Below are 12,195 nucleotides of genomic sequence, written 5' to 3'. Positions count from 1 at the left end.
CCTGTGTCATCACTGTTCTGATTGGTTGATCTCTTCCAGGTCTGACTTTAAAAATGTCTTCTGGTCTGATTATTGTTTCTGGTCTGTTTGGTTTCCTGGATGCTGCTTCAATCTGTCTGACCTCATGTTCATCATTGACCTCTCCAGTTCCTCCCTCTGTGATGTAGAGCTCTGTGTAGATCTGGTTCAGAGGGGTTGGACTTCCTGCTTTAGCGATTCCCTCAAACACAGACTGGAACTTCTGCTTCAGAACAGATTTAAGTTCTTCTTGACAGAAGAATTCTAAAAGAAAATGTCAAATAACAGGAAGAAAATGAAGCCATCTTATTATTTTGCAATAATATGTTTCCATATCTTCAGACTTTAGGAAATGTGATTTATCCATCAGGTTAAATCTCTATTGAGACCCTCTTACTGCTCTGCAGATGGTCAGCCAGCTCCTCCTGATTCATCATCCTCAGGAAGTTCACTGTGATCTTCATCAGTGCCTCTCTGCTGCTTCTATTTTGCTCGCCATTCATGCCCTTCAAGTCCTCATTATCTCTTTGACTCTTTGCGGTTTCTTGCTGATCTGTACAAAGAATCTTCTGGATCTTCTTCAGCTCATTCTTTACAAAAGTGCAAATTAAATCCTCCAGCAGCTGGAACAGGACATTGAGAAAGTGTAAAATACACAGACTAAAATCATTGAGCCATGTTGGAAAGACTGACTGTCCAATGTTCCATAAAGTGCAGGACGAAGATGACTGTAAACAGAACCAAAGTAAAAGTTGTGGTGGATTTACAGACCATGAATACTGAGTCCAGGTGAGTTTGATGCTGCTGGTCAGACACACCGCTGGTAAACTCTGAGCTCTGCTGGTCCATTCTGTAGAGGAACCGGGTAAAAATAAGGTCACCTTTTCGCAGTGCACACACAGACAAAAAAATTCCATAAATTTATATCTAAATTAGTTTACTGCTTGTTGTGCTCAAGGTTTACTGATCCTGCTGGTCCAAGTAAGAAACAGCAGGATTTAGTCTAAGAAATAATGATATAAATATCTTACATTTTCCACTCTCAACCGTATGAAGCACGTAGAGAAGAAAAAAAATGTCTGAAAAAATATTCCCAATGTGAAAACGTTTTATTATTTTTCAACACAACAACGTCGCTGCTTGTTCATTCAATAGTAAATGACAGGTTTGCAGCTTGCATCATGTTTTCCTGCTTAATCCATCAGGGTCGTGTTGGAGCTGGTTTAATGATCTCAGCTTGTCTTTTTGCCTGTTGCCTAACCTGGAACTGTTTCCGGACCTCGTCTTGAATTTCCCTGTGCTGCTTCATTGGCTATGACCCTGCCAACTTCGGCTTCTGTTTTGTCCTTCTGTTCCTCCTGTCATCATGGTTCTCACTCTCTGCCTGACCATGGATCATCGTAACCCAGCTGGAGTTATTCTCTGGGACCTCTTGACCAGTGACAGCAACATCCGCTCTTCTGTTAACTGGCTCGGACCTAACCTTGTGGTTCTTCCCAGACTGAGAGCTAAGAGAAGGTTAGTGACATTTTGTTTGTGATTCATGCACATCGTAAACCTAACCTGGTCATTAATTTTCTGTCTCCGTCTCCACAGATTCCTGCCCTAGTGGCTGACACTACCTGCAGCAGTTTTGTTTCAATAAACTGTGTTATGCTTTCACACTGGTTGTGTGGTTTGAATTCTGGGTCCATCTGTTCTGATCATTACAGCTGGTGGCCTTTTTAAGTCTGATGACACCAGCTCCAGGCCAAAAAGCCAACCACAGTCACATTAGGGAGTGGCTGTATGTATAGCATCACGTGATGTATTCAATAAGTAAATTCTGGGCAGCCAGTGACGTCCAGGAAAGGCCGGATGCCAACCGAGGAAGATCGGTGATGCTGGAGAGACAGCTGACCTCCAGGAAAGCCTGGCATGGGTGCATGAGGCTAGCAAGCTTATGTACAGCACTCGCAAGAGGGCACCAAATCAAGCTACGAATGACCACAATGAGCAAAACCCCATAGTCTCCCGAGAGGGGGTGAGGATGAGAGACTCGCAAGGACGGAAACATCGGTACAGACCAGGACTGACACACGGTTAATGAGAAGGCGCACCCACACCACACTGACAGGGATGGCACCAGAAGTGCGATGCCAATGTGGCAGGATATGCAAGAACACCAGAGGGCTAAAGATCCATCAAGCCAAGACCAAGTGTGGAGAGGAGGCAATTTTGTTGCAGCGCAGGGAGGCAATACCATGTCAGATGCAGGAGAACCCCAGTCAGGAGGCACCCCACAGAACTGGAGATCTCTGGGCAACGGCTTTGCCCTTCAACCACACAGTGGTCAACTCTGTTGCCTCCTGGCAACCCCAACCTTCTAAGTAAAGAATAAAATGGCCCGAAAATGAACAGCAACAATGAGTGGCAGCAGCTGGATGAGGACCTGTGTAAGATTCTTGAAACTGCTCTTGTAGGGACAGCAGAACAGAAGATGGCAACGATGATGGCAATCATCTACAATGTGGCCAAGGAGCGGTTTGGTGTCAAGGAGAGGAAGACCAGCACTCCAAATGCCCAGCAACCAAATCGGAGGGAGAAGGAGATCCAGAGCTTGCAGAAAGAGATAAAGGCACTATCCAGGCAGTTCAAGAATTCCACTGAAGGGGAAAAAGAGGGAATTGGAGACCTAAAATCAGGACTTCGTGAGCAGCTTCGCAGGCTGAGAAGGGCGGAGCAGACACGGAAGCAGAGAAAGAAGAAGAGGGGAAAGAGGGTGCAATTCATCAAAGACCCCTATAGGCTTACTAAAACCTTATTAGGATCATCAGCCCCTGGATCAAGCGGGTTGCCTTACAAAGTGTACAAGGAGTGTCCACTTCTACTACGTAGACTTTGGGAGCTCCTCCGGACAACCTGGGCAAAGGCCAACATACCAACTACCTGGAGAGTGTCAGAGGGCTGCTTCATGCCAAAGGAGAAGGACTCTTCTGCGATCAGCCAGTTCCACACCATCTCTCTGCTGAGTGTACAAGCTTAGATCTTTTTCTCAGTCTTGGCGAGAAGAATAACTAACTACATGACAGTAAATGGATACGTCAACACCTCGATTCAGAAGGGGGGATTCCAGGGTTCTCTGGATGCCTGGAACACATCACCATCATCAGCCATCTGATCCAGGAGGCCAGGGGGAGCAAGGGCAACCTAACAGTTGTCTGGCTGTACCTTGCAAATTCATATGGGTCCATGCCCCATTCCCTCATCAACAAGACTATGGAGCAGTACCACATCCCCGACAAGATCAGGCAGATAATTAACAGCTACCTGGGGTCATTTAAGCTGCAGTTCTAGACTGCCAAGTTCACCACTGCATGGCAGCAACTGGAGGCATTGTAAAAAGATGCACAGTACCCCCCATTCTGATCATCATGGGGATGAACCTCCTGATTACAGCAGCAGCAGAGGCCAAGGGACCAGTTACGGCAGCAGGGAGCAGACAACCCACTGAGAGGATTCATGGATGACCTCACCATAACAACCACAACGCATGTGCAGGCAAGGTGGATCCTGAAGACTCTCAGTGATTTAGCATCATGGGTGAGAATGGCTTTTAAGCCGAGGAAGTCACGGAGCATGGTGATAAGGGGAAACTAACAGAGGCTTTCAAACTGCATGTCCAAGGCGAGCAAATCCCTACAATCAGGGAGAACCCCATTAAATGCCTGGGGAAGTGGTACGACAACACCCTCAGTGACAGAAACAACATCTCTGACACTGCAAATCAGGCAGACAAGTGGCTAAAGAGGCTTGAAGTCAGGCCTACCTGGCCTACCTGGCAAGTTCAAGACCTGGATATACCAGCATGGTCTCCTACCAAGGCTTATGTGGCATCTGACAGTTTATCAAATCCCAGTGGAAGGGGTGGAGAGGAGAGTGAACAAGCATCTGAGGCGGTGGCTTGGTATCCCTCCCAGCTTCACTGCAGTTGGGCTCTACATTAGATTAGGAAAGATCCAACTTCCATTTTCCTCTGTGGTGGAGGAGTTCAAGGAGGCCAAGTGCATGGTGGCAATGATGCTCAGAGACTCAAAGGACAAGCAAGTAAGCAATGCAGGAGTCACAACATGAACAGGCCATAAGTGGGCAGCAGACACTGCAGTCAGAAAAGCTGAGAGCTCCCTGGAGTTGAGAGACATCATTGGTAGTGTCTGCAAGGGTTGGCAAGGACTGAAAACATCTCACTTCACACAATGTAGGAAGGCAAGTGTCCAGCAGAGGCAGGAGATGGTACAAGCCGAAGTTCGTCACCAGGAGGAGGATACACTGATAGCTAAGGCTGTGGAGCTGGCAACCCAGAAAACATGGACCAGATGGGACCTCCCAAAGAGGAGGGTCACATGGACTATGGAGTGGCTGTATATAGCTACATGTGATGTATTCAAAAAGTAAATAAGTAAGTTAATATTCATATCACTTAGTATCAGTGGATGAAATGAATAATGCTCAGTGCAAAACCAAGGGAAATACGGGGATGTGGAAATATTAAAGGAAGGAAAATCCAAAAGGACATGTACTGATTGTACAGACAGACAGACTACAACACACCCTGTCCCCGGTCGGTGTAGCTGATGCTGACTTCCTAAATGGACTAAACAACTTCTTCTGAAGGTTTGAGGCACTAAACAGCCCTCAAGCAGTGAAAGCTGTTCCCCATCAGGGAGTGGAGGCACTCTGCCTTGAAGGAGCTCCAGGCCCCGATAACATACCTGGGCGAGTGTTCAAGAAGTGTCCAGGTCAGCTGGGTGGTGTCCTCACAGACATTTTAAACACCTTGCTGCACCAGTATAGTACCAGCATGCTTTGAGTCTGTCACCAGCATTCCGGTCCCAAAGAAGTCTTAGGTCACCTCACTCGATGACTACCGGCCTATAGCACTGACTCCTATCACGATGAAGTGCTTCAAAGGGCTCGTTAAAGAACATATGGTCTCCAGTCTCCCCCCATCATTCAACCCATTCCAGTTCGCCTACCGACAAAACCACTCCACTGAGGACGCCATCTCCTCCGCTCTTCACCTGAGCCTGGCACACCTGGAGGAGAAGGACACCCAGGTATGGATGCTGTTCCTGGACAGTTCAGCTTTCAACACCATCATCCCACAGCATCTGATGGGCAAACTGGAATAGCTGGGCTTCATTACACCCCTCTGCTATTGGCTGCTAGACTTCCTCGCAGACAGACCTCAGTCAGTTCTGGTTGGACAGAACGCCTCTGATGTCATCACCCTAAGCACAGGCTCCCCACACTCGACTACTCATCAACAGCTCAACTGTAGAGGTGGTCAGCAGCACCAAATTCCTGGGGATGCACATCACAGACACCCTCACCTGGACTGGAAACACCACTTCACTGGTCAAAAGGGCACAGAAGAGCTTGTACTTTCTGCAGAGGATGAGGAGAGCGGGGATGGACATGAACGTGAACATGAACTCAGGTTAAGGCTCTGAAATCTAGGAATACCAGTCCCAGCTCTCTATTTTTTCACATCTACACTTTCACTTATGTAGTTGTTTGGAACTCTAAACACTTACCTTTTGGCATAGAAATATGGGAAAAAGCTTAATTCACGTTAAAAATATGTTGGATTAAAAACATTTGTTACAGTAGTTAGTTACAGCTCACCTTTCTCTGGATGGAGATTCAGAAGTTTGAAAATCTATTTTTTTATCCTTTGACGTGTTGCTCTTAAATGACACAAAGCTGGATCCTGGTTCTGGAAGATGTTTATGTTTCTTTTGCTCATGGATCCTGGTGGAAAGAAAACTTCCATTGAAACACTTTATAGTCCTCTCTCCATAAATTCATTGAAACAGCTTATTTACCCCTAAAAACCAAAGTACTTTACATTGCTGACTAACATGTTGATCTCTCCTCATAGAACAACGCATCACCTTGACTTTCACTGTCAATAGTCTACTTTAAAAGAACACAACTAATATGAAACTCTACTTAAAATAATTTAGGGAGTAAAGTTTTTTACAATGGACACGGAAAAATAAATGGAGATGACTATGGGGAGAGAGAAAGAGATAGAGATAGAGTGTCTTCTAAATATACACGCATTCAATTATTAGGGGAAAAAAATCAGAGCTGTTAAAAATGATGTAACATTTTTCAGAGCGAATCCAGCAAAATCAAATTCTAATTTTTACTGCGGTTGTGGGGAACTACAAACACTCACTTCTTGAAATATGGGCAAAAGCTTAGTTCATGTTAAAGATATGTTAGAATAAAAACGTTTGATGCTGACTCAGTTTCCATTGTTACAGCCGTTAGCTACAGCTCACCTTTCTTGGGATGCAGATTCAGTAGATTGAAAACATATTTCTTTATCCTTTGACATGTTGCTCTTAAATGACACAAGGCTGGATCCTGGTTCTGGAAGATGTTTATTTTTCTTTTTCTCGTGGATCCTGGTGGAAAGAAAACTACCATTGAAACACTTTATAGTCCTCTCTCCATAAATTCATTGAAACAGCTTATTTACCGCTAAAAACCAAAGTACTTTACATTGCTGACTAACATGTTGATCTCTCCTCATAGAATTGGATATGAGATTTGACTGGCTGGTCCAACACTTGCTTTCCAGTTTGGCTTAGCATGGAGATAGAAAATTGGCATTTTGTATGTCCATATCAAGATAGAAAACACATTGTATATTTTTTATTACTAATAAAAATAAATAAATAAGCAAATAATAAAATATCATAGCGCAGACTTATTATGAACCATAATACGACTCCCTGGTGAGGATTTAATGCACATCCCAGAGGTGACCCAGGACACACTAGAGGGACATGTTTCCCAGGTGGTCTGGGAAGACCTTAGGATTCCTCGGAAGGAGCTGGCCCAAACGTCCTGGAAGGGGGAACTCTGAGCCTCCCTACTAAGGCTGCTACCTTTGCGACCTGATTCTGGACCAACGGATAGGCAAAGCATTTTAGAACGATCCGAAACGGTTCCTATTTCTCTCGAAAATATGCTAATTTAATTTAACATTTTCCACAGAATTAATTTTCCCAAAATGACACTGTTTGAAATTGGGCAGTCACCAAAAATTGAAATAATTGACTAAATCAGCCTGAGTTGACTCACAACTGACTGATGCTGACTCAGTTTCCATTGTTACAGCCGTTAGCTACAGCTCACCTTTCTTGGGATGCAGATTCAGACTGAAAACATATTTCTTTATCCTTTGACATGTTGCTCTTAAATGACACACAGCTGGATCCTGGTTCTGGAAGATGTTTATGTTTCTTTTGCTCGTGGATCCTGGTGGAAAGAAAAGTACCATTAAAATACTCTTTATAGTCTTCTCTCCATAAAGTCATAGAAATATCTTTCATTGAAACAGCTTTTTTACTGATTAAAACCAAAGTACTTTAGCTTAGCATTCCTGGCTAACATGTCGACTTCAAAATCAGAAAATCACTGCCTCGGGAGTTCTAGTGTTTACTGTGCTGATAATCTGTTTGGGGGGGTAAGAAATGTATGAAACACAGTTTGAATGAAAGAAACTTTTAGGTTTTTTTTTGTTTTTTTTATTTAGGCCCACCTCAAAAATGATGATTTGTAAGAAATTATGACATTTGCAATAGTGGTTCTACTTAAAAAAATATTCTTTAATGACTTTTTGCCATCCAAATAATTATCACGACATTTTCATTCTATTACTTTGGTGCTTCACTTGATTTCATCCCATATATATAATATTAAGGGTGTGCATACGGAGGCCTTAGTCCTCCATACGGGCGACCTGGGTTCGAATCCGGCCTGTGGTCCTTTCCCGGATGTCTCTCCCCCTCTCTCATACCCCCTTTCCTGTCAGCCGACAGTTGAAAAAATGAGCCATTAGTGACGGAGTTTAACATACGTCTCTGCAGCTTCTCTACTGTTACCCACTCTTTACTCCATCCAGACAGTGTCTTTCCCACAACCAAAATCAAATAAATTAGAAAAGAATCCCAAAGGAGTAAATCATGATAATCTAACAAAAATAACTCCAATTTGGGAAAAAAGTTACAACGATTAAATGTGGTTTATTTAATTTAAGATTTCTTTCCTCAAAAAGTCAGTTAATGACTTGATTTGTGATAATCACACTGATTTATGTTGCCTTACGGAAACCTGGCTGCAGCAAGAGGATTATGTGAGCATAAATGATGCAACTCCTTCTACTTATTAACATTTTCACATACCCAGAAATTCTGGGCGAGGAGGAGGAGTAGCAGCAATCTTTCAGACTGACTTACTGATTACTCCAAAGGCAGTTGATAATTACAAACACTTTTGAACATTTAACTTTTAGTTTCTGTCACCTAAATTGCAAAATGTCATCATAGTGGGGAATTTTAACATCCATGATGACATTAAAGCTGTCAGCTTAAAAGCAGCCTTTAATGCTGTCTTAAATATGATTGGCTTTTTCAAAATGTGAATAGTCCCACACATTCTCATCTTCATACTTTGGATCTTGACATACGGCGTAGAATGTGAAGAAATAACAGTATTTCCTCACAGCCCTGTCCTCTCTGACCACTTTTCAATAACCTTCAGGATTACTTTAACAGAGTTCTCCTCCCCAAAAGAAGGTTTCACTTTAGCAGATCATTATCAAATAAGAATCTTTTTCACTTTCTTTCTCCTCTGTGTCGCTGAGCAGTGCTGCAGAGGGCAAAAGTTTAGATTATTCCCCTTCACAGGTTGATGATTTTGTTGATAGGGTTGCTAGTTCTCTGCGTACCGCTTTAGACAATGTAGTCCCGTTGGCAATACACTTGATTCTGTTTCTGATGTGGTCTGTTCCTGTTTGGCTGTGACTCCATCCTGGAGAGAAATCAGTTGTGCTGCTGCCATCAACACCTTTGTTTCTAGATGTTGGAGATCAGCTTGTTTTCCAGTGTAGTCCTGTTTCTCTGACTGTGACTAACTTGATTGAGTCCTTCTGCAGTGGAGGCACTCTTAACAACAACCATAATGGCAAAACCTGTCATTCTGATATTATATTAACCACATATTTAAATATTTGGCAAAACTAATCAACAAAAGATTGCCTACATTCCCTGAAAATGATTCTGAAAGTATATTGTGTACCTTTCCCTAGAAATGTCATCCAAAATGCAGATAAATGCAAATATTTTATTTAAGTGGTTGCATTTTCTATAGACAGTAGGTGAATCGGTTCTGTGTTTTTTGTGGGGAACATAACCTTGTTAAAAGCTGCTGAAGGACCAATAAAATGTGGAATATGCCTAAATCCCAAAAAGAAAAAAAAGGGAATTGGTGTCAAATTGTGTTAATGCCACATTTTTCCTTGTTTTTGGACTTTATAGTCCCCTTCAGTCATTTGGCAGAAGAGTAATAATACACAGTAAAATGGAGTTTTTTTTGCACATGATTCCTGCTAGAACCCAGAGCTTTAAGCAACATGCTGGTGTCACTCAGTTGGTCCTGCAACGCTGACTTGCAGTTTGTAAGAATCTACTGATACCGAGCAGAGCTACATTGACTCAGTCTGGATGAAGCTCCAAAGTGGAACAGGACCAGCTTCATAACCATTTCTTTTTCTGATTGTTTAAACACTGTTAAAAGGTCTACAGTCAGTTAAAGAAGATAATTTTACCTCTCTTTGCTCTGGCTCTCATCTTCCCCACTCAGAATACGTTTAGAAGGAGAGACTTCCTCCTCTCTGTCCTCATGCTGATCCATGCTGCTGAATCCACCTTTACATCAGATTACACACTTCTACCTCTACCTGCAGAGGATACACAAATGATTCTCATTAACACGGATCATTATTTACATCATTAGTGGTGGAGAAAAAACAGCATCTCTGCCCTGCTCTTCTTTGCTTTATCTGCCTTAGATAAATGAAGTCAGATCACTAGAAAAGATCGTAAAGCAAAATGTCCATCCTCTGAAATTAGCTCATTCAGAATAATGATTACTGTTGTCCAAATGGTGCTAGCAGTGAAGAAGGAGGTACAGTGTCACATGCAGCTCTACAGATTAGTGTCCTTTTTTCACTTTTGTTGTTTTCTTGTCTGACTCAGCAGTTTTGTTTTATTTTAGTTCACTAATCTCTGTTCTTGCGTCAGAAACTTCCTGTGAATCCCCTATAATCAGCCTACCTGACGCTGCTCACCTGAGTCTTCTTGTCATTAGCGTTACCTATTTAAACCTCTCTCTCTGCAGCTTTTGTTTGCCAGTTTGTCACTTGCATCATGCCATCCAGCTTTTATTCTACCTTGCCTTTCATCTAAGATATTTCCGCTCTTGTTGTTTTTGACCAGCCTCTGGTTTTGTGGATATTTTGTTTCTCCAACTCAGTGTGCAGATTCTAGTCTGTATCAAAGGATTGTTGATTTAATTTCACTCAGTGGAGTCTTGGATTTGAGTCATCTTTTGGTCGCCACATGACAGGTAGGAAGATTAGCTTTTCTGCTTCCTGTTGATAGTTCTTTTAGCATAGGAGTACCGGTAGTTAGAATAGTTCTTTCACGTGTTCTCTTCTGGTGAATAGGAGTGATACACGTATCCAGTATCTGTTGGCAGGGCATATAGGGACAGCCCAGCTCATTAAATTAAACCAAAATAAATGTAAGTGACATAGGATAATATATGCATCCTCATATAGTTTGATTTACTGCATTCAGAATAACCATTGGCTGGCTTTGCCTGAACTTCTTGAACTGTTTTCATCATCATCCATTTTTACAAGTAGAGTTTTTGCAGAAAAACACATAATGTAATTTTATTTTGAAGGGACTTGCATGAAGCAGTAGGAGGCTGACGGGTCTGACTGTATTGGCGGGGAACAGAGTATGAATACAGGAAATAAAAACATGAAGCAGCTTCTTCAAAAAACCAAGAAAAACAGATTTTCATTTATAATCTAATCTCATCAATAATCTTATAGTCCTAAATATGAGACCCTAAAAGCCGAGAGGTGGAAGTTTGTGCTGAAATTAAAAGTTAAACAGTTCAACATCAAAAAGCAGAAAACAGCAGGGAAATTCTCTAAGAAAATGTTCTAGAAGAAAGAAAGCAAACTTACAGTTTTTTCAAACAGTCAAAAGGGTCAAATAGGAAGATCTGAAACACGCCGAGACCAAACAGAACCACAGCAGATATTTTCGGCTTGCCACGCTTAAGTGAAAGTAAGGATGAGGAAGGACGTCATAGGTCGTCTGGTTTGAAGAAAAAAAAAAACACTTTCTGGTTAAGCTAAGCACGGTCGACCCAAATGTATTGAGGTAGAGTAAAGTGCATTCAGACTGAGGATGGTGTCCACATGGATTTCCTCCAGCCCTGCAAAGACTTCACTGCTCTGTATTTCAGATGCAGTGTTACACCCCCACCCATGTGGAAAAAACTCATCAAATAGAATGAATAGTTAGTGTTTCATTAGTGCATTTCTGTGCATTTAAAATGGCCCTTTGGTAAAATAAAACAAAAGTTAAAACATTTGTTTGAATATACACTTTCCATGTTATTGCCTCATTAAACCGTATACTAAGAAATTTTTAAGTTTTAAAGTTTTTCCTTATAATTTAAGTGGAAAATCATTATTTACCCTTTTTTTGGTGAAACATACAATTATTCTTTTCTACATTAACTTGACCAATTTTCCACAGCCATAACTGATACTGCCATTGTTTAACTACGTATGTATTACACATTTTTTCCCTGTTTCCATAAAGCTGTCATGATTTATCTAAAGATCTGACCCACATGCAGAAAACCAAACAGAGAGACCAGGGAAAAGTTTAAAAGGTTTATTGTGAGTTGGTTGAGAGGAGTCCAGTGCTGCTCTGAACACTGGCGAACCGGGACTGAAAAGTGAAGGAGAAGATTCTGCGGTTAGTTCAGGCTCATTGGGAAATTTATGTCTTTGATTTGAAGAAGGGAATTATGGCAACGGGACTCACGTTTCCAGAAAAAAGGTGTCTTTCTCTGAATCAAGTTGGTGTGGGTTGTTCCAGTGATAGACTTGGTTCATTGGAGGGCGGACAGGGCATAACCAGGTTGAGGTGTTTCCTTGAGGAACGGAGGAGCTGACTGCCACTTAGATTTCCTGCGGTACTTGAACGGTTTCTTGTGGAGATGAATCCCCTGCTCAGAGAGAAGACA

General features: G+C 42.2%; 1 protein-coding gene across 1 annotated transcript in view; it reads right to left on the bottom strand.

Moving 5' to 3' along the window:
* The window catches only part of LOC107090939 (E3 ubiquitin-protein ligase Midline-1-like), a 22,677-nt gene extending 16,885 nt beyond the window's left edge, over nucleotides 1–5,792 (bottom strand). The window contains exons 1-4 of the mRNA XM_015384594.1: nucleotides 5,686–5,792; nucleotides 790–868; nucleotides 416–641; nucleotides 14–282 (exon numbers count right to left, since the gene is read on the bottom strand). Of these exons, the coding sequence (XP_015240080.1) occupies nucleotides 14–282; nucleotides 416–641; nucleotides 790–867 (573 nt within the window). The 5' untranslated portion in view covers nucleotide 868; nucleotides 5,686–5,792. The remainder of the gene's footprint in view (nucleotides 1–13; nucleotides 283–415; nucleotides 642–789; nucleotides 869–5,685) is intronic.
* Between the last annotated feature and the right edge of the window lie 6,403 nt (nucleotides 5,793–12,195).

The sequence above is a fragment of the Cyprinodon variegatus genome, unplaced genomic scaffold (assembly GCF_000732505.1).
Source record: "Cyprinodon variegatus isolate N-32 unplaced genomic scaffold, C_variegatus-1.0 Scaffold317, whole genome shotgun sequence".
Lineage (NCBI taxonomy): Eukaryota > Metazoa > Chordata > Actinopteri > Cyprinodontiformes > Cyprinodontidae > Cyprinodon > Cyprinodon variegatus.
This window is presented reverse-complemented; position numbering and strand designations above follow the sequence as displayed.